The 22,894-nt window shown below is 39.9% G+C and overlaps 1 protein-coding gene across 1 annotated transcript; it reads left to right on the top strand.

Moving 5' to 3' along the window:
- Positions 1 to 745: 745 nt before the first annotated feature.
- Positions 746 to 17,466, top strand: fubp3 (far upstream element (FUSE) binding protein 3). Its single transcript, XM_029515720.1, has 19 exons — positions 746 to 841; positions 4,371 to 4,482; positions 6,309 to 6,342; positions 6,677 to 6,726; positions 6,881 to 6,952; positions 8,087 to 8,144; positions 8,667 to 8,829; positions 9,299 to 9,397; positions 9,597 to 9,701; positions 9,799 to 9,901; positions 10,836 to 10,936; positions 11,167 to 11,296; positions 14,239 to 14,399; positions 14,687 to 14,760; positions 14,930 to 15,006; positions 15,405 to 15,461; positions 15,653 to 15,703; positions 15,850 to 15,977; positions 16,750 to 17,466. Exons 1-19 carry the CDS (start codon positions 746 to 748, stop codon positions 16,756 to 16,758), a joined length of 1,680 nt encoding a protein of 559 aa, XP_029371580.1. The 3' UTR covers positions 16,759 to 17,466.
- Positions 17,467 to 22,894: the final 5,428 nt, after the last annotated feature.

Here is a 22,894-nt window from a genome sequence, read left to right as displayed (position 1 = left end):
ACACTAGGACATATTTATGTTTGTATACACAGTATATATACCATGTGTGCATAATGGTTTACAAAGTATACCCAGCTAAAACTAAATCTATCTCTAACCTAGATTTTCCTTCATGAAAGTCAGAATGCTCGTTTTTTTATTTTGTTGAAACTCTTACAGTTGTTTTGATTGAGACATAGCATCATTTGGAAACTGTAGTCTGCAGTAGTGTTGACATGTATTTCAATATGGACAGAAGTGTTTCTATTACAGAGCCAATGACATGAATGGGAAATGTATTATTGTTATTATTATTATTATTATTGTTGTTGTTGTTGTTGTTGTTGAAAAACACAGACAATTGATCAATCTACATCATACTGGATATCAGAAATGCTGGTTGGAGAAGATTGAGGCTCAGACTGTCATCCCTGTATGGCAGGCTTTAAATTCCGAAATAAAAACTTTTATGTTTTGGACAGTATTTCCTGTCCTTCCGAAGCTTTAATTCTATGTTTTCCTGATTTGTATTTGGGAGCTCGGCTGTGTCGTTATCATCAGTCATGTTATTAAAAAATGGTGGTGTGTGTCACATGTGATATTTCAGTAAACATGTCTCATCACACGTGTGGTCCGCTATCAACTCGCGAGATCACGCGGCTCGCGGAGCTTTGCCGTAGCACGTGTGCTGCTTTTTCTTTTTTTTTTTTTTTTTTTTTTTTTTTTTTCCTCCTTCTTCTAGTGTGGCTCTCAGCTGCCGAGGCGGATGATGATGATGGCGGAGCTGGTTCAGGGACAGGCCTCGGTGGCTCAGCCCGGAACGAAAGATGACTTCGCCGACACGATACGCCGGGTCCGACAGGTAAAACGCTCTCCGGGGCCGACACGGCCGGCCTGGCGGGTTCGGGACTACAAGCGGCGGGTCGGCGGGTCGGAGCAGGGCTGGACTCCGGGTCGGGACCCCCGACTACTACAAACACTCCTCATGCAGCCAGCGCTGCCAAGCGAGCTAGCAGGCTAACGTTAAGTAGCCGAGGTAGCTGAGCGGACAGATTAGAGTTTGCTGGCGGCCACAGACGGGTAAATTAACAGCGTCAAAACTTTCCAAAACCACCAAACAAGTCGTGTTTGTGCGGAAGACACGGAGGCCCTTGGCGGTGTCGAAGTTTGTGCAACTTTAGTAAGTTAAGTCGACCCACGGCAACCTGTTGTCAAGTCAGAAGTTGCACTTAGCTTAGCTTGCTAACTCACTAACAACTTTGAGACCTTCGGATCTGGACCCAGATGATTTTAAACCCGAGGCATTAGGTTCAGCCACCAGACGGACACGCTGCTGCTTTTAAAGTTAGCTTCCCCAAACTGCATCCAGTCCCCAGTTAAAGAGACACACTGGGAGCCTGGTCAGTCCCCACATGTAGCCCCGGTGTTTAAAGCCCTCCATTTCCCATTTTATTTTCCCGAATGAAGCTTGGCTGCTAAACACGAGGCAGATGTTGCACAATAATAGAAGCCAGCAGGCTCATGTAGCTGGGTGTTAGCTTGCTAGCGTGTGTGTCCTAACAGATAGGCCATGTAATGTAACGTCATCTGTTCAAACAAGCCTCCCTCCACTCCTCATGGTTGCCACACAAGGATTTTTCCACTGCTGCCTGGAAAATACCTGCAAAGTGCTCAGAAAACAACCAGCATTTCACTGCTCGGTGTATATAATCCAGTGACTGTTGCAGAGATGGTCACGTCAGTTCTGCTCCCATTAAAACTTGGGCAAAAAAAAAATTGCCCTGATGGTTTGCTGTAATATAAGGTCAGTAAACTGCTGACTGCATTTAGAAGAGTGGAAATTGGACTTTAGTCCAGTTTAACTTCCCCCAGTGTAGATTATAAACACACAGTTTACCTCTATCTGTAAATATTTAATCTCGTTTTTGCATCATGATAAAAGAAAATGGTGAGCACAAATATCTGGCAGAATAGTTTGATTTTAATAACCATCAATCTAAATTTTAATTTAAAGTTGTCTTGGACAGTTTGTCTAATTTTGAACACATCTAGAGAAGCAAATGACATGGCTACTGTACATAACTACCCCTCTTCTTTTATCTCCTTTATTATTTGTGCTCACACCTGGTCGACAAGATTTTGGATGGGCCAAAACTAGCATCTTCCACCTGAGGAGGAACAGTTAATGTCAACCCCCTAACAGTAATAACAGATATGATCTGTTGCCAATATTACAGGAGAGAGAAGTCACTGTCATTTGTGTGTTATCTTAAGACTTCCAAGTGCCACATGATAAGGAAGCTGGTGGTGAGAGATGGAGGCTTTGTTCCAACAAGTCAGGGGTTGGTCCCCACAGATACAGTAGGAAGTTACCTGATTCTGTCTGACATTTAAAAGGTCAGAAGAAGAAGTAGTTACACAATTATAAAAGCATTGTGTAACATCTATAAACTCAGTAGATGTTGACCTTGGCTTGAGACTTAGCTGCTTGTTGTATTATACCTTCCATTATTCCCTCTGAACTGTTTACAAATTGTCTGTGTTAGAAAATGTAGCAATTTGACCTCATATAAAACCAATCACATGGAACCTTTCTAAAGCAACAAAACATAAACATTGTGTCTTCCTAAAACACAATAAACTAATTGAGTGAAAGTGAGAGTTATGAATAGTCTTGATTACTGACAAAACAGTACGGCTACAACAACCAGTAAACAAGGTGTCTCGGACCCTAAATATAAACAAAATACTCATGTGACTGCCTTTGATTTATGTTTAGACAAATCAGGCATTTAAGTACATTTTAATTCTATCAAGATGTTTGACATATTCAGTCAAAGATTGCATTGAGGATGTGACTTTACCTGTCCAGCTCTACAGTTGTTTACCCTGTGCAATCAGTGGATGTTGTGGTGGGGGTTTAATGCAGAATAGTTTGTACCAGGCAGTTTGACACAAAAATGTACTAGACTGCAAAGAAAGCTATCTTCCATATAATATATTCTGTATTTGCAAAATTTCAGCTCAATTTTAATCAATACCATTCCTCTTTGATGTGCAGTAAGTAAACTCAATAGTAATAGTCAAAAATATAGCCAACCTATATATATTATTATTATTTTTATTTTTTTTTTTTTTTTAAATAGATCTTTGAAAGGATGCTTCTCAGCTATATTAGCTGCACAGGAGCAAAACTTTGATAAACTGATTCAGCAAAGTGTAGCTTGGGTATTGACTTCACCGACATTGCTCTTCATGTTTCTTGACACAAATGATGCTACAATCATGTCATGTGAAACAGCCACTCAACACCTGCTTCCTTTTCTTGCCTCTTAATTCCATTCCACCCCTCTCACTTCCGTCAGCAGGCTCTGAAGTAGATAATCATCCCCGAAGGTGATGGAAGACTCTAATTGCTGGCAATATATTTTCATATTGTGCAAAAAAATTCCAGTCTTGCACAGATGTCAATTTAGTATAATTTTCTGAAATGCTATACTTTTTGTATGGACGGAGAGGTGGTGGAATAATGGGGAGTGGAAAATGCTGTTGGCGCTGTGAAACTGAGGAATTGTGTGTCCATCACCGCAGTAGACGAGCATCTGCTTTAGGTCAGCTAGTGGATGATTTTGAAAATTGACACAGATTAGGTTTTAGCTAAACTGTAATGCAAATAAGTTCCCTGCTCTTGATATTGTGTGTAGGCAGTTGTACATGCTGTTACCTTGAGAAGTGTGTGTGCGGTATAACAGATCTCGGGGTTAAAAAACAAAAAAAAAAACATGTGAAGAACTTTTAATACCAGTGTGGTCATGACATGACTAGAGGGGACAACACTATTGGTACTGAAACTAAAAACTGATAAAATTGTTATTGTGCCTTGCCACTTTTTCTACAAACATATGTTTCACACTTGAAGGAGCTGGAGATCAATTTTAATGCTTTAGCCAGCCTTTGTAACTTTAAGGCAAACCATCTACTTGATATTCAGTCAATTGAGATATGGCCGTGTGCTGTGAAGATTTTGTTAATTTTTCAGCAAAAGCATGAAAAAGCTTGTTTAGTCAGAGAGAGCTGGCACATGACAGATGTTTCAAGGAAAGCATCAGTGTCACTAGTCTCAACAAGAACTGTAGCGGACTGCTTAAAGCTGCTCTAATGTTGTACAAAGTGCAGTTTTCAGCTGTCAAAAAGATAAGACTCCAAAACGGGCTTCACAGCGAACTTGATGCTTGATGAAAGCAACAAGAAAAAAGGAGCATGTCTCACTTATCTTGAAAGCTTGTGCTTGATGTCCGGGAACGGAAATGTATGTTCAAAGAAAATCATCACTTATACACTTTTTTTTTCCCACTTTATTCCATTGCACATCCACTGTGACGGGTCCTCAGATGGCAGCCAAGATGGGAGGAGACCAAATGCCCAACATGAACAACTCCTCTCCAGTCATAGATCCCTCCCTCTACAGCTTTGCAGGCCAAAAACGTTCTCTAGACAACGGAGGTAAGCATTTATTATACACACAGAAATCCCTGATGCCTTATGTTTTCTTGTATTGAATGTATATGGGCACCTTCAAGGCAGATGAGATGCCTTGTGGCCATTTTCTGCTTGTGCAAACTATTTGTGCAATGTTTCAAGGTTTTTGCTCCATCCAAGTGGTTATTTTTGCCAACCAATCTGTACCAAATCACATATTAGCCTCAGTAATTTTGAGTAAACACAAAAGCAGAAGCATTGGTTGCTTGAAGCTGTTAATTTTCCAATGCCAAGTTTTCCATGGCAGTCAAAGAAATGGGCTAGTTTTAAAGTTATTTCTGTAAATAAGTACACAAGCTGCACATCTGATTCCCTCACTTGTTGCTAGTTTTCAGGTTCTATCATGTGAGGATGTCTTGTCCAAAGCTCTGATCATTTGCTTTTCTAACCAGGGAAATCATGGAGTTGCATGTTAACAGCCAAAAAAATGTGTGGAAATGTGTGCATGCCCAGAAAGATGTTTGAGATTGATTCTTGTCAGTGAATATCATGGCAATTCTTAGCTTTCTATATGGAGAAAGAGCTTGATTATTTTTCTGGTCTCCATGAAATATGAAATGAGGACCTCACAGTATGTTCCTTAAGGCTCTGCAAAAATGTGAGGAGCATGATGTGATTTTATACTTATCCCCTGAAACAATGACCTAGTTTATCCACTTTGTGGGTATAATAAACTGGGAAAATAGGCTGTGAAACTTTACATTTCATCCCTGCTGTCGTAGTCTTCAACACTGCTGACAGTCTCTTAACTTGTGTGCCACTCCAGCAGCCTTATGAATTGATCAGAAATTTTATATGTGGGCTTTTTCATTTTTCATCTTGTGTACTTGCAGAGCACCCCAGGTGGAGCTACATAGAAAACCACAGCTCTTACTTCACAGATCAGTGTTTCCCCTATTTTCATGGTTGTATGGAGTATTAAAGTATCTGACACTGCAGTGAAGCGAAAACATCCAAAACAAAGATTTGATCCATTTCACATCCCCAAAGTGGGAACACTAGTTATTTACCCTGTCCTCCTCTTATCTTGTCAAAGCCATTTGTTTGATATTTCAGCCCTGAATGCATGGAGATAAATTGTATGTAGTTTTAGTGTAAGTTTACTTGACGCACATTTGCAACATTTTGTCCTAACTTTTTTCAGTCAAGGTTGTTCATCATTGCAAGACAAATTAGAGGAAATGTTTTTGTGTCGAACTGCAGGCAGCTCTTAGCTTTTAATTGCAAATGTGTAAGAACACAAATATACTCAGTTTTCATATTTTATCTTGCAGCCTTGTATGAATTCAGTACACCTTCCTTTTTTGTATTCATAGTTGTACCATGCTCAAGCGTTAACCCCAGTGCATTTCCAGAAGTGAAATCAGAGCAAACGACCATAAAATTGATTGAACCTGCCAGATATCAAGTCAGGTGTTCACGTCCACGGCAGCTCATTCTCCAGTGACCCTACAGGACCCTTGCTTGGTGCTACCTGTCAAAATTCAATTCAGGACCAGCAGCCGCTGACCCAGCTGCTGCCTTTCTCTCTTTCTGAGCCGTTCTGATTGAAACACTCACTCATACACTCGCAAGTCTGATTTCCATGCCGGTGAAAGCCCCCTGCTGTGGGGTCTGACACAAACATAAAGGATTGGCAGGACCATATCCATCTGCAGTTGTCCCCTCATAAAACTAACACATTCATTTTTGCAGTTTTTGATTACTAAAAGACATATAAAACATTATCTTAGCCACATTCTCACATTATTCCTCATTGAACAACAATTTTTTTTCTTCTCCTCTCTCAGTAGGGAACCACCTTGGTGCAATGGTACATCAAAGGTGAGCACTTTGTTTATTTTAATGCATGTTCAATCTACTATTATCATGGAAAAACAAAAAATAGCCAACATAAGATGGATTCTTTAAATCTCTGCTGTAACAACAAAGAATAAGTAAACATGTTTATCAAACAGTATTTTTTTTTTTTTTTTTTGACCCGAAGCCATTAATCTACAGATTGATTGATGATAACCCTTAGTTGCAGCACTAACAGTCTCAACTGCATTATTTATATGCACAAGTTGCTTCAGATAAAAGTCTAGCTTTAGATGGGTCCTGATTTTATTGCCCCTTAGTGAGCAAGAGTTATTAATCATGTCCTAATCTGTCACAGGGCTTTCACGACAGAAGACTTCAAAGTGCCTGATAAGATGGTGGGGTTCAGTAAGTAGCCCTTTAGTTCATCAACAGCCAGTTACTACCGTTTAATATGTGATCACCCATATTGACATTCTACTCAGTGTTTGGGTCAATGCTTTAGGCCTCAGTCTAAATTCAAAACGGCCTAAAATAGTTTTTTTTCTCCCCCTCTTCATAGTCATTGGAAAAGGAGGAGAACAGATCTCAAGAATTCAACTGGAATCGGGTTGTAAAATCCAGATTGCTTCAGGTAAGTTACAAGTAAGCAGGATGTCAAAGCCATATACATATTTGGACCTCCCACCCACAATAGAATCGATTTGTGTGGCCTGTTGGTTGAAGCATTCAGAAAAGTAGAGGTCTTTTAATTCCATTTTGGGGGGGAGAAAAGTAGATTAGGGAAAATGTAGTTCAACAATATACCGTAATTTCCAGACTATAGAGCACACCTGAATATAAACCACACCCGCTAAATTTAAAGAGGAAAACAGTTTTGTACATATATAGGCCGCACTTGTTTATAAGCCGCAGGTGTCAGAAATATGGGAGGAAATGGCATATGGCAAGAAATATGTGACAGAAAGATTTTGCCTTTTTGCCAGCTCGATCGTCTTTAACTTGAAAGCTGCATCATATGCATTGCTTCGTGTGTTTTCCATGATAAGGGTGTGTGCGTGAAGCGCAAAATAAATGACTGATCTGAAGAATTTAGTGTGGGTGCGTTTAACTCGAACAATTTCATTGGTCTGATGTGACACTAAATGTATTGGCAGCATGAAGCTCGCTACCCGTAAAAATCCATAAATTAGCCACATGGTTCAAAGCATGTGAAAAAAGTAGCGTTTCATAATCTGGAAATTATGGTAGTTGGCTGAAGATTATGTGAATATATTGCAGTGTGTGAATTGAGACAAGGACACTGAATGACTTCTGAGTCCTACTCTGTTTTAACTTCCTAAATTAATTTCTGTCAAACTGTGCCATAGAGCTTGCATATTTGAAAACACATTTGAAAATATTAGAGGTAATTAATAGTACAATTATTAAAAAAAAGTCTCAAGTTAATGTCACAAATGTCAAGTTTGTGAAGGAGACCATTTTGTACATTAAACAGCTGGGAATTTCTTGGTTTTCTACCACACCCACATTCTCCATATGTTTGCAATGTGTTTCTATTTTGGGATATTCTGTACATATGATATCGATATAACATATCGTCTGTTCCTGGAAGAGGAATAGAGCCTCTGTCACTCTGAGGTTTCTTCTGCAGAGTTTTCCTCATCCACACTTGGGGTGTAACAGCAGAAGGTGTACAGATTTTGAAGTCCTTAGAGGAAAATTGGTGATTATGGATTGTTGGCCTCATTTTCTCATTTGGTTACAGACAGTGGAGGCATGTTGGACAGACCCTGCACGCTGACAGGCAACCCAGAGAACATAGAGTGAGTCACTCTTTGAATATTAAATTTTTAAGTTTTGATTTAAAAAACTATATATACATGCACACAGAAATACAAACACATCTCCACACCCTCTCCCTGTAAGTAGGCTTGAGTACTGAAGGGATTCATAATGCTCTTTCCAAAAATTTTGTTTGAAAGATTCTGATGCACAAATGGTTGTGAAGTTCCATAATAAAAGTATTGAGTGTGAGTGAAATAGAGTTGGTGAAGACAGTTGTAACAGACGGGTCTGTGTCTAGCATGAAAAGTGGCTGACAGACTCTCTTTCAACTCTTAACTATGATGGATTTACTGAAACTGAACAGCACATCAGGAAAGTGTTTCCTATTGTTGTGACTAAGAGGCTACAAATTCAGACCTCTTTTCACATCTCCACTTAATCACCTGAACACCTCTTTGAACATTTGACAAAAAAAAAAACGTGACAGACAATTTTTTGTCCAGAATCGGTAGCTATGGTGACAAAAGTGTTTTTTTTGGTCCTCAATTTTCTCCCAACAGGCAGGCCAAGAGGCTGCTGAGTGAGATTGTGGAGCAGTGTCGTTATGGTCCAGGCTTCCACAGTGACATGGATGGCAACAGTTCTATCCAACAGATCCTCATCCCTGCCAACAAAGTTGGTTTGGTCATTGGAAAAGGAGGAGAAACCATCAAACAGCTGCAGGTATGGTAGCAGATCATGGAGCTTCATTATTCTTATTTCAGCAATATAAACCCATCATTGAGTCACAGCATTGGCTATCACGACACGATTGTCAAAGCATGAACCATGGACACTCATATCTCACACACACACACAAAAAAAAAGAACTTGTGTTGGAACAAAATAATTTATCATCATTAACAAGGTATCTGCAGACTTAGACCTCAGTTGTACTCCCTTGTCGATGCACACACATTGACATTTCTTAGCACTTATTCACTCTTAATTTGCTCAATTTGTTCTTGACATCTATTTGGACCAAAAAACGCTTTGAAAATTAACTGAAATGTTTTCCACAGCCACTGAAAGGATTGACCCCCTGATATAGATCCAAATAAAACCTGTTCTTTGAGACCTGCAGAATTTCCACCCTTGGTCTTTTGAGCTGCAGGGAACTTTACTTTCTGCTTCTCTGATTGTACCCCTGCAGGAGAGAACAGGAGTGCAGATGATAATGATCCAGGATGACCCCATGCCCACTGGAGCAGACAAGCCCCTGAGAATCACTGGGGATCCCCTCAAAGTGCAGGTTGGTCACAGAGGAACACAGTGTGTGCCGCTATCTTTCCAGTTTACACTCAATTTTACACATTTTATGCCTTCAGTTTTTGGCTCAAACATTTGAAAACGTCTTTGTTTTTATTCAGTGGCTCTTGGCTGAGCTGCTTTGCTTCACATCCAACAATCTGTGTTCAAATTGTATTTATTAAAGTTTTCTGTTTCTGTAGCAAGCCCGTGAACTTGTAGTGAAGCTCATCCGGGACAAGGACCAAGGAGACTTCAGGGCTGGCAGAGTGGACTTTGGATCCAAAATGGGCGGGAGCAGTCTGGATGTAAGAGCTTGTCTTTCTGCTGGACATTACATGTTTTTGTTTATTTATTTTGAAAGATTAATATTTCTGAACCCTGCTTTCTTTCATCATTGTCCAGGTTGTTGTGCCCAGATTTGCTGTTGGCATTATCATCGGCAGGAATGGAGAGATGATTAAGAAGATTCAGAATGATGCAGGAGTCAGGATCCAGTTCAAACAAGGTAAGATTATGATAAAAAGGTTGGCATGTGCCTCATCAAAAATCTAAGTGAAGACACATGAAGAAAAAACATGTGGCACAGTTGAAGTAAGACTTAGCAGTCCCCTCCTTTTCACTCATTTCAAGCCTCCACTACGTAGTCATGGAAGTATCCTCTGATTCAGAAATGACAGAAGGTGATATAAAACTGACTTTGTTGTGAAATCAGTTCCACAAGTATACACCAGTCAGCAGCATCTATAGTGAATACAAGAATCCAAATGTGTATCTAAAAAAATAATCAGAGCATGATCCAGTTTGATCAAATACAGTAATTCCATCTTTTGTTGAGGTTGTAATGTAAGGCACAGATCTTTCTACTCAGCAGAAACTCTGTTGTAAAGTACAAATCTAACTTTACCCTTGGAAAAAGAATCCAGTCTTTATTATTACCAGACTTGTACATAAAAGAAATTGTGTCAGATAAATATTGTTTTCACGCTTAGTATTTACTGAAGGAAATGGCACTCCAGAAAGTCACCCAGTCCGTGTTGACTGCTGATTGACACACAATATTTGTCATAAAAAAGAGAAGTACATGTGAGGAACTTTCTGCAGTTTCACAACATTAAAGCTTCAGTGCAGTAGGAGACCTTAAATCAGCTTGTCTTGGTGGGAGTGTGAGTGTCTGACAGCTGATAGAACTCTACATGACAGTGATGTTTATTCCAGTGTGATAGCCCTCAGCTTCAGCTTTTTTCGGTGCTTTCGGTGAAAAAATTCAAAACCTGCACACTGTTAAAGTCAGAAAACAGGAAATGAGACTTTGTTGCTTGCTTGTGTGTGTGTGTGTGTGTGTGTGTGTGTGTGTGTGTGTGTGTGTGCGCGCGTGTGCGCATGTGTGTGCGCGTGTGCGCGTGCGTGTGTGCTTGCGTGCTTGTGTTGAACTTTTCCAGATGATGGCGTCAGTCCTGACAGAGTTGCTCAGGTGATGGGCCAGCCCGACCATTGCCACCATGCGGTCCACCTCATCAATGAACTTGTTCAAACAGCCCAAGTATGTGGTCGGCATCTGAAATAAAATGTGCTTTTTAATTTAACCCTTTCTACATGAAGTACGAACTCCAACAGTTCATGGAGCAAATGCTGCCTTAGGCAAAATTTTAGTACTTCTTCTTTTTAGGGAGGAGGGTGTTGTGTTTGTGAACACAAAGTTCCTCCATTGCTTTCGGTTATTGACTGTTGATTTGTTTTTGTTTTTTTTTTTTACTGATTTCCTCCCACCAGGAGCGGGATGGATTTGGGGGGGTCATGGGGCGTCGAGGCAGAGGTGACAGTAACATGGGAGGACCCGGTGGCCTGCAGGAGGTGACATACGCTGTACCTGCTGACAAGTGTGGCCTCGTCATTGGCAAAGGTGAAGTCAGTTTTTTTTTTTTTTTTGGTCATTTTTAACACCGGCCAATTCTGCTTTGTATCTCTGTTAGCACATATTAAACTTCTAAGGAAGCATTTTCTTTGTTTAAACTGCATTTCACTTTCTGGACTTGTCTGTCATGTGCCGAACTTTCTCTCATAAAGAAAAAATATAGGGTGTGCCTAATACCAACACAATTTTCATAATCTTAATATCATCAGATTGCCTTTTTCCTTTAATAACTGAAAGCTGTTTGGTGTTCTGCCACTGCGTGAAACTGATGAGAAGAGGGGGGGGTGGCTGACCACCCTCCTATTCACCCTCCATGGCTCATGTATACAGCACAAGTGGCATTCATTGGCTTCACTAAGGGCTTAATGACGGGGATAATGCGTGTAATGTGACATTAATTGTTAAAGGTGCATAATAACAGCCCTCAATCATGTGGAAGGCTGCCTGGCATCTAATGAGGGTCTTTCAGCCCAATAGAGTGCAGCAAGGGAATGAATAGGAGGAATTAGCTTATTGGCTATTCATGCCCACTCTATTGCCAGCTATTTAAAAGTCATTGACCATTGCATTGGAAGGAGGTGTGTGTGTGTTTGTGCACACGCATGCATGTCGCTTTGCTGTGTGTGTGTGTGTGTGTCTGTCTGTCTGTCTGCGCGTGCGCAGTAGAGGGTGGGGTTGAGGGGGTGGCCTCTTTACCTAAGATAAAAACATGGCAATAGAAATGTCAAGTGGCTTTTGTGCATGTAGTGGGGCGAGGGAAACAAATAAACCTGGGCGTTGCGTCCCCCTCTCTATGCATTAGCATATGAAGTGGGCCAATATGGTGGAGATGGCGGTGGGTCTGGGTGCTGTCAGCCATCCCTTAAAGGGTGCGGTGATTAATATCTTTACGATGCCATATGCAGCCCATTGCCCCTCTGTTTTGACCTCCTACACACACAGAGCTTGTGATGAATCAAGCCACCCACCAACCTGCTCAGACTTTAATACCCTTTCAAACTCACTGCTAGAGCTAGAACATATGTCCCACAACTTAACTCATGAGTTTTCATCCAAAATAAACTAAAACAAATGTTCAGTTGCTGGGTATTCCAGGGTTTTGACTCTAATCTCTCTGTCTTCCTTGGCAGGTGGGGTTTGTGCAGATTTAAAAAAAAAAAAAAAAAAGGTTTTGTTTCATAGTATTTAAAAGATAAATGTGTTTGGTTTTTTTCACTGCCCATCTCAATGAAAAATGAGATTGTGTATGGCAATTATAATTCATTTCATTATTGGTCTGCTGATTATTCTCAGTTATTCTGTGGCTTTTCCCAGACTGGTTGTCTGGGCAGGAGTGGGATTGCACATGATTTCCATTCAGTGATATAAATGGATATTAAATATACATCTATATTCCAGCAGCAACACTCAGCCTAGTTAAATGGGAAAGTTACTGTAGCTTTGGTAATTTCTGTGTCACACGTTCTGGCAGTGTTGTTTTCCCTTGAGGCCTCAGAGTTGTTCTCTATCACCAGCAGCTAGCAAGTCCCCAGGCTTTGCCCTGAATACCGTCACCAGTTGCACTTTTTTGTATCCCCTCCTTTTTCTCCAGCTCGCTAAACCAGTCTCATTAATAAGGCCCGTATTATCTGTCTTCACTACAGCCCAGTCCATGATATGAATAGTCAGGGTCTTCATTGCTCTCTGCTGTCTGACTAGAAGAGCTCATAATGGCTTCATTAAGGCAGAAGTTTCATTTGGTTGACAATGGGTTAATGGCCCATGTGCAGTCTGTTGGCAGCAAGGAATAGGCTACGGGAGGAGGAGAGGTTTTGATGAGCGTTTTCATTCGGAGGTCAGCCAGGGTCATCCGAGTGTCAGCCACAAGTGAACAAATGTGTAATTGATGTTGGGACAGCCCCGGTGTCCCCCCGGGAAGCAACCTCAGCCTTTTTCGTTTAGATGGGCATTGTTGGGGGGGGCTGTATGCCCCCGTTCACTCCCTCCTCTCATCACAGAGGACAACACCGAGTCAAGAAAGAAAAGGGTAAAAGAGACAAATGATATCCCAGAAGGAGGATACGCTTCAATTTTGGTCCTTTTCTCCTGCCAGCTCTGTTTCGTTTCTCCCTGCTGGTGTAATTGCTCTCCCCACACGTCGGGAAACTGGCATCTGATGCAGAGGGGGGGTTGGTGGTGTGCATGAGATGTCTCCTTTTGTTTACTGATTTGCATGGATGTTACGACAGAATGGTAGATAAGTGGTGGGACACATGCCAGACTCTTCCTAAGGTAGAACTTCGGTTTAGTCAAGTGAGTCCGTGGGATTCTGCAGAGAGGTCTGGCCTCATGATTACTGATGAAAAATGATTCCAAATTCGGTCATGTGAGGGTTCACTGTTCCTTGGGTGCCTTAAATGTAATGGGTGCAACACCCATTGCATTTAAGTATAATCACAGACTGGATGTCTTGAACTTGATTTCACATGTTGTCCACACCCGATACCCAGAACAGCTGAAAGAGATTGAACATTACACCCTTGAGCCTCTAAATGCTACACTTTGTTCAGACTGGTAGCTAACTGGGTCCGTGTCCTGTTCAGTGTTCAAAAGGTGATTTTTTTTTTTGTACCTACAACAATAATCTGCTGCAGCTGAAAATGAATGAGTGTGAACCAAAATGCTAAAGTTTGGTGCTGGGCAATTAAACAATGGGCAGGATCTCAGATCTCATTATAAAGCTCCTCAAAGTGGAGAGTAGCCAAAAATTCAGCTGATGCTCTTCCAAAGGTTCATCACTGGGAGGAACTTTCTTACTTGTTTCTACTCTCATAGTTGATGGACTCTGGAAAATGTCAGTTGTATCCCCTTTAAAAGCTTTTGATTCTATCTGAAGACTGTCAGCCATATAATAAAGTTTAAAAACTCATCATGACTTGATGCTTTTCCAGGTGGAGAAACCATCAAAAACATCAAAGAGCAGTCTCGTGCCCACGTGGAGCTACAGAGAAACCCACCACCCAACACAGACCCCAATGTGCGCATCTTCTCCATTCGCGGCACCCCTCAGCAGTTGGAAAAGGCCCGCCAGCTGATCGATGAGAGAATTGGGGTAGGTGGTCTGGCTCCGGACCCCCTCCGGTACTACCCCAAACTGCTATTGTCTAGCTTGATATTCATGAGCACACATGTCAATGTGGGGAGCTGCTGTGGCGAGCTAGGCTACTGTGGTCCTGGTGGCCAGCAGGATGTCACCAGAGGTTAAACATGAAGAATCCATCAAATGGACTTAATGGAGTGCATCAGCAGCCGGTCTTGCCCTCTGACCTTGCCTGTTGGCTCCTTTTTAAACACAAGTGTGGTCTCTCACTCACCTCCTCTTCCCTTTCTCTGCTCCAGGGCCCGGGAATGGGGAGCAACAGCAGCTTTGGTATGAATCCTTACAACCAAGGACCAACCACTCCTCCTCAACAGTAAGAATCGGATTTCTCCCCTCACCAAGTCACATTTTGATATAATTGCTTGTGTATTATGGCTCAAATGTGCTCTGATAGTGACTTCAGGTGTCTTCAGTAGGAAGTAGGAATTATAGTTGGGAAACATTTTGTTATTCTGGCATCATTTGTTTTCTTTTGCCTTCAGCGGGCATCAAACATTCATGACTGGCGGATGGGGTACAACCTTTCAAATATGGCAGCCTCAAGGCCAACAGGACCACAGTAAGTCAGTCCACTTCAAATTAAGTGAATCTAAATCCTAAATCTCAACACAAAAACACACACAAAAAAAAAAGTATGGAATCTCTCACCCGGTGAGTAATTGTAGTCAATGTGTGACGTAATGAGGGAATAAAAAGTGCATAAACAATTTTCCCTCCTGAAGTTGTTTCATTAAATGTCACTCAGAGCAGAGTCAGCGGAGTCTTATTGGAGTTTTATTATGTATTGTCTGAGACATTTACGTTCTCCATGCCGGAGCTCATCTCTGCTGCACACACATTTTAAATTTACTGTTGTTGGAAATCATTAGGATGCTTCACTGCAGATGAGAGCAGAAGGTGAAAAAGGGGAAGGGCTAAACCCACTCAGTAACTCTGGTTATCTGTGTCTGGTTTCAGGTCACAATGGATCCCAGACAGGCCAGATGGACTGGGAACAGTATTATAAAAAGCTAGGCAAGTGCCACTCACAGAGAAAAGAATATTTTGAACAACCAGCTCATGGCCCATTGTGTTTTACTCTCTGTTAAGCTTTCATTTTAATCTCCTTTGTTGAGATGGACTTCAACTTTGATCAGGCAATACTTGAAACGTGGATCTTTATGAAGCATTTGTGTCATCTATCTATTGGTACATTCTTATGACAGGTCAGCAAAACCAAGCCCAGAGTACTGCTCCTGAATACAACAAAACATGGGGTGAGTCTTTGTTTTATCACATGAGCACAGCAATCACTCTGCCATCACACTTCACTCCTCTAATTCTTCCTTTCCTCACTCACATTATATTCTTGATCCCTTCTCCTCTAATTCTCCCTAACTGATACCCCCTCACCCCCCTTCAGGTCAGGCAGCCGGTCCTGGATCTCAGCAGACCTCTAATGCTGACTACAACGCCTGGGTTGACTTCTATAGACAGCCGATGACTTACTTCAACCAGGGTGCACAGCAGACACAAACTCCAGGCCTTCAGGTGAGAACCAATAGCCAGCACTGACTGACCATGTTTCCCAAAAATTCAACGACCTATGTAGAACAGGTTCAATGAAACGCAACCTTTAAAACCTTAATGAAGGGAGGCTATATTATCATGGCCGTTTAATTAAGTTGCATCACTTTTGACTAAGTGTCCACATTAAACTGAGTAAATATGTATTAAGTTTCAACCACATTGTTTCTTAAAACCACAAGGAACCATGATTTCAGCAAATGTCATTTAGACAGACATACGGCTGAAACATTTAGTCCATTAATCGATTAGTAAATCGATTGGGTGGGGGGGAAAGCAAAGTAGAAAACTTTTGATAATCCCATTTTTAAGCAAATGACAAACATCTATTGCTGTTTCTCAGGGTTTCATTTGTCTTAAATTATAGTAAATTTAACGTCTGTGGGCAATTGTAGTCTCTCCTTTTTTTTCTCTCCCCCCCCCCCCCCCCCCCAAAGTTTAATAGACTAATCGGGTATCAAATGGTTAGCTGATAGCATGTTTTTGGGACTATTTTCAGTTTCTTATCAATACACATTTGGTAATTTGTTGCCATCCCACTTTACCTTCCTGCTGCTGATGAAACAGCAGTGAATGTGCTGTTTTCTCAATACCTTTTAACCTTTAGTTTAACAAAAATATTCTTAATATAATCTAATCTTCCAAGTCCCAAAAAATGTCAGTTTTTTTAGTCCAAGTCACAGAATACGATGAAATGCTATGGGAAATGACCAACAAACTGATTTTTGTCCTCCAGGATCATTAGAGATGACGTCCAGGTTAAAGACTTGAAACACTGAGGATGAAAACTACCCTTTTTTAACAGAGGGGTTTCAAGATTTGCAACGCCTTGAAGACTTTTTTTCTTAGTGAGAAACACTAGCTGTAGAATGACTTAGATTATAAAGTAATATTTCTAAAATCAGGAACATTTATTTGTTACTAAATGCTTATGTACACTGTTATTTTGAATAGACCGTATCTGGGATCCCCTTTTGGACTTGAGAGAGCTGTTTTGTTTTTCTGTTTTGTTTTTTTTTTTCCTGTCTTTGATTGTACCGCCAAAATGAACCCAAGAGTTGTAACATTTCAAAAGGCAATATGATCTATTTTTTTCTAGCTATGTTGAAATGAAACCATGATTCTGTGCTTAGCAGTCTTGAATACAGTTTGTCGTATATGTCATAAGATGTTTAAAGAGTGTGTTAAAATGTTTTCCTTTTACATAATTGAGTGAAATGAAACTGTGATGTTTTGTTACAGCAAATGTATTTTTTGTTACAAGGTTTAAAAAAGGATTAATGTCCGCCAGTGGCAATAGTTCTAATTTAATTCCTGTTGTGCATTATATGCTGTTTTTCATTGTCATTTTATTGTACTCTGGTTTAAAAAAAGAAAAGAAAAAAGGTGCAATATCTTATTTCACTTTTGAAACAAAGATGGGTTCTCTAATATTTTGACAAACTTTTAACTTGTAGTTTTAAGATGTTTTTTTTTTTTTTTTTTTTTTTTGGGGTTTTTTTTTTTGTTTTTTTGTTTTTTTTTTTTTTTTCAAATGGAAATGTCATGGATAATTTATTACATTGATCTGATAGGACTTAGGGGGATGTTGCAAATAGCTTTTTTGCTACCTTGTAAAACTATGTATATATATGCTCATATATTTGACTGTTAATTTAAAATATATATGTTTCATATATATATACTTATATAAAAATTATTTTTTTCCTGACATTAGTGTTGCAGGAAAATTGTCCCTCTTTTTCTGTTCTATTTTCATACTGAAAATGTTCAAAGATTGTGAATGTGTGATTTGAAATTTGATGTTGCATCTTGTTATGAAGAAAAATAAGAAGTGGTAGATTTTTTTGTGTATGTTGTGTACCTGAACTATTCAAGACTGCTAAGCCTCTGTACTTCTACCTGTGTAATAATTAATGTAGTATTTTTATGTTAAAGTATTATGCTCAAAAACTCTTATTTGGTACCTCCCAGTTCACTGGCGCCACACTGAGCCCTTGCTGTGGGCTCAGTGGGGCGTTGGACTCAGTCCAATGCTAATAACTTTTTAATTAATTTTTTATTTCTTTGTGTGATCTAATATAAATGATATAAATGATGCATCACTATCGAAAAATGATTCTGGTATTAACGTAATTTCTTAATGAAAAGGGATATAATTTCAAAATGTTTAATTATGGTGTTTGTTGTTTTTTTTGTGTACAGTTAACCATGTATTAAAAACATACAGACTACCTTTATTGTGTACTGTTAAGCTGATTTTCTGTTTGAATATTATAAACATTTGAATGTCTTCTGTTGTACTCTGATACGTGTTAAATTTTCTGAGTTTCACGTTGAAAACTTTCTGAGATCTTTATTGTATATACTAACAATTGATGCTTAGATAAATAGGCCAACTGTATGTTTTCATGTTTTATAAGCAGAAAATATATATATTTTCTATAGTCTACTGCCAGTTCTCAAATTCAAATAAATTTTCCGCAAGCCTCTCTTGTGGTCGAGTTATACTATCATTACTTAATGTTAACTGCAACACTTTACTGCACATGACAGCCAGTTGAATGTAGTTTTAACTTTTGCAGTTCACGTCATCACATCAGCTTGCAGCTGCCCATCCAAGCGCTCTTCTGAAACTGTCTGGATCTCCGAGGGTGCCACACATTGCACATGCTCTTAAATGTTGTTTCTGCTTTTGTGATGAGACTTCATAAAGACATTATCTATTCATTCTTGCAGGAAGAGTTGTAATCAACTTCTGTATCAGTCTTTTGCAATATCCAGATGAATCCCCCCCCCCCCCACCCCTTTTTTTTTTTTTGGTATGTACACAAAAGAATTGACACTTTCTTTTCAGAAAATACAACATCAGTGAATTGACACAATTTTGGTCCTTGCTGACGTATCCAATGTTGGAATTTGTATTGGTGTGTGTATATAATTTCACTCCCCTCATCTCTCCTCGCTCCTGTCCAATGAGATGCCCCCACCTCCTCCAGTCTCCTGTATGTATATGTATCTGAGTATATTTTTTTATTCTATGCACTTGACATGAACACATCTGTCTGTTCTGTTAAAATGCCAAAATACACTCAGGTGTGATTTGGTTCAACATACCGCTATATAATTTGGTAACATTTTTCCATGACAAATTTTAGTCCTCCCACCTTATTATGTGCATATTTCCTACATTTCTATGACTCATTGCTTCCTCAGACAATTGCCATCCTTTCCATGTAAACTGTCACATCATCTTGTCCCCCAAGCTCCAGTCTGGTGAGATGTTCTTCTCCACCCCCTCCAGGCTCATTCCAGCTTTTGTCGCTGCACATCTTTGCACTCAGCGGGGAGGCTGCTGCCACAGTGGAACCCCGTACAAGCCCCTGCATTGATGTTGTGCAGCTGTTTCCAAATCCAGCCCTTGATTTTGATCCTCTTCCTATTTAAAGCGCTGTCCCCATGGACACTTCTGACCTGGTGGGCCAACGTGGCTGTCTGCTAGTGTAGCTGTTTGTGAACGGCAGGGTAAGAGATATAATAATTATTCAGATCATTTGTGGACACGTTTCCTCAAACGCAGTTATTTTATTCTGAAGCATTTGAATCCTGATGTTTAGAGTAGGATGCAGTATGTTCTAAGATTTTCGGACAGTGCTCCTCCAAGGCTTTATTTAGATGGTGGGGTGAATCAAAATGTGCTTTAAAAAAGGATTGCACTTGTCATTTATTTAAAATTCACTTTGTGCTGATGAACACCTAAACTCACACTTTTATGAGGCAGCAAACTTTTTTTTTTTATTTATCAGCAACAGTTAGTAAATGCAGAAAAAAAACTTAAATTACACATTATATGATGAATTATAATCCAAATGAGCATCTGATCATAGTCATGGAGAACTTTTACATTGTGATTCCCAACTGCAAACTCACTTCCATCATGGCTCCTCCTCAGAGTAATGAATGGTTTCTGATTGAGTAGTATTGATCTGTTGGACTGAACACGCTCACAATAATTCAGAATGTCTGCCTTAAACATCAGTAAAAATTGCAGCACCACACAATATTCTGATATTCCTGCATTTAATATTTTTTAAATGTACATAAATGTTATTATATTTTCCAAATTACACTTTACCAAAAGTAGAAGTACTCACTATTCCAGAAAGTACGTTATATTATTAATTCATAATTAAGCAATTAGTAAATGACCATCATTTTGTAACTATATAGGGCAGGGAATCTTGACCTGTAGCATGACATTGTTTACAATTTATATTTATATTTAAAATGTATTAAATATGTCAGATAAATGTAGGAATGAAAAATATTTGCCTCAAAAATGCAGGAGAGTACAAAGCAGCTTAAATTGGAATTGAAATTCCTGGCGTTTTAGTAAAAATACTCAGTTTCTTTGCAGCCAAGTAAAACTGCAATCAGACATGGAACTCACAGTACGCTTTATTTATTCTAAACTAAATTGGCTCACCGGAGTTGAATAAGTGTGAGCTGAAACTATTTAAAAACCGTTTTCCTTGCTGTTTAAATTGAGACACACACACACACACACACACACACACACACACACACACACACACACCTTCCAAATAAAGCAGGTGTCCTGTCTCCCCCACCCCTCCCATCCAGTCCTATCTAAAGGGAGGGAGGGGGGGCTGTTTTAGGGGGGAGGAGGAACTGCAGCCCTCTCACCTTTGCAACAGATAAGCGGATCTTCAGTCTCCTCCTCAGTGTGGCAGCTACCTTAATCTGTTTTTAATGACCCTGCGGAGCATCCCCAGAGACTCTGCTCTCTCTTCTCCCAGCTGGTTGGACGGCAGCAGTGTGTGTGTGTGTGTGAGAATGTGAATATTTTACAAACACAAATTTAACAGGAAAAAAGCACATTTTTTTTGAAGACTACAATTTCTACTGCTGGGAAACAAAGTTCATCAAAGGGAGGAAAGAAACTTTTAAGCAAAAATCTAAATATCTTTATTTTCTTATTATTCGTCTTTTACTTGCAGTTATTTAGTCATTAAAATTGAAACGTCCCCATCTATTATTTTAACATGATGGAGCCTGTTGTGTCCAGGACTGCTGGCTTCTCTCCTGATGACCGTAAACTCTATTTATCCACAAACAAATGCTTTTCTTTGATAGGTTTCCCAGCAGCTCTTTGAAATAAAACAATTACCTCGTTCTTTGTGCAATAATTGTCAATCATCCACATTAAATTGATAAGCTTTAAATGGACAGAATAATGCTTTAAATGGTTTTACAATGGAACAGCTAAGCAGGATGATTTGCTATTGCTGACATGCCCGCGGCTTTACCAGCTCCAGATAATGCCATAGGTTAATGCATAAATAAGCAAATCAAATCCATGCGTTACCCCAATTCAATTCATTTAATTCCTCTTTAATAAAGAAGCTGCCCCGCCCCTCTGTCCCCGCCATTTACCTCGGATTTGTGAGATGAATGCTATAAATGTAAATCAATCTAGATGAGAAAGAATCCCATTGAAAGAGCAGAGAAATTTCATCTGGGAAAAGGAGACAAATGTAGGAGGGGCCCGCTCATAAAAAGCAGCTGTTTCACAGTAATCTTTTTTCGTGCCCTGTCACTCACCTTGCCTTTTCACTATCTGTGCTGCTAAAAAAAAAAAAAAAAAAAAAAAAAAAACTCTCTCTATTGTATTTAGTTGCCATATCTTCTTTCCCATTACACTGCCATGGTCCATATTCGTCCAAGGGACAGAAGAGAGAGAGAGAGAGCACAACTTGCCGTTTTCTCTCTCTCTCTCTCTCTCTCTCTCTTCGGACAATCCCCTTGTAGTTGTTGGAGTGAAAAGAGGAGTGCATGGATGTCAAATTGCCCTCAAAACACCATGAAAGATTGATTTGCAGCACTTTTCAGGGCCCTGACATTACTTGGAGGGGAGCTGAATAGGAAACCTGTGAGCCCGGAATGGAATAAAGATGTCCTCTCTGCTGGAAAAGAAGGAAAACTGCCCATTTAGCCCCAGTCCATCAAGCCCGAAAAATGGGCGAGAGAGGAAAAAACACAGAGGACTGTGACTGTGGAGAAGAAAGGGGCCGTATATACTCATCTAAACGGTGTCACAATACCGAGGGGGCTCCGAACATCCATGAATATTAAACCGCTTATACCTCAACAAGGGCTTGAAAAAGTGAACCACGTCAAAGCAGCTTTGCATTTTTTTGCGTGCGAACAATACCGCAAAAAAAAAAAAAAAAAAAAAGACACAAAAAAACACACCGAGCTTGTTTCCATTCTTGTTATTCCCGCGCTAACTCCTCAAACACACACACACACACACACACACACACACACAAAACACAAAAATTAATATTACCACCACATGAATACGAAATCCCTGAGAAAAAAATAGGCGAGCAGCTCCCAGACTGAATGACCCACTTCTGTGGACAGAACTCATTACTTCAACTACGGCTGCAATATGTATTTGTCCTATTATCATTATTATCTTTGGTATTTGTAGTTTTAATCTGTCAGCGCTATTTAATAATTATTATTTAGTTGCGTACATGTGTAAACAATGTAACAGTTCATAAGCCGCACAGCTTCATTATTTGCCCTCTAATCTTATTTTATGCACTTTAAACTTTCAATTTTTCGATCAGAAAAAAAGTTATATCTATTTAAACTGTATATTGCCATTTAACTATTCAGAATGTATTTTTTTTTTACCACAAAAACATGAAATTAGTGCCCGGCTTCAAAAGGCTAAAATGAAAGTTTTGCCCCCTCCCCTCTCTCTTTCTGTGTGTGTGTGTGTGTGTGTGTTGTGTGTTTTAAGTCTGTGCCGGTTTGTTGCGGTGCAGCAGGCAGGTCCACACGGT

The sequence above is a fragment of the Echeneis naucrates genome, chromosome 12, assembly GCF_900963305.1.
Source record: "Echeneis naucrates chromosome 12, fEcheNa1.1, whole genome shotgun sequence".
Classification (NCBI taxonomy): domain Eukaryota; kingdom Metazoa; phylum Chordata; class Actinopteri; order Carangiformes; family Echeneidae; genus Echeneis; species Echeneis naucrates.
The sequence above is the reverse complement of the archived record's forward strand: the minus strand, read 5'-3'. Positions and strand labels throughout refer to the sequence as shown.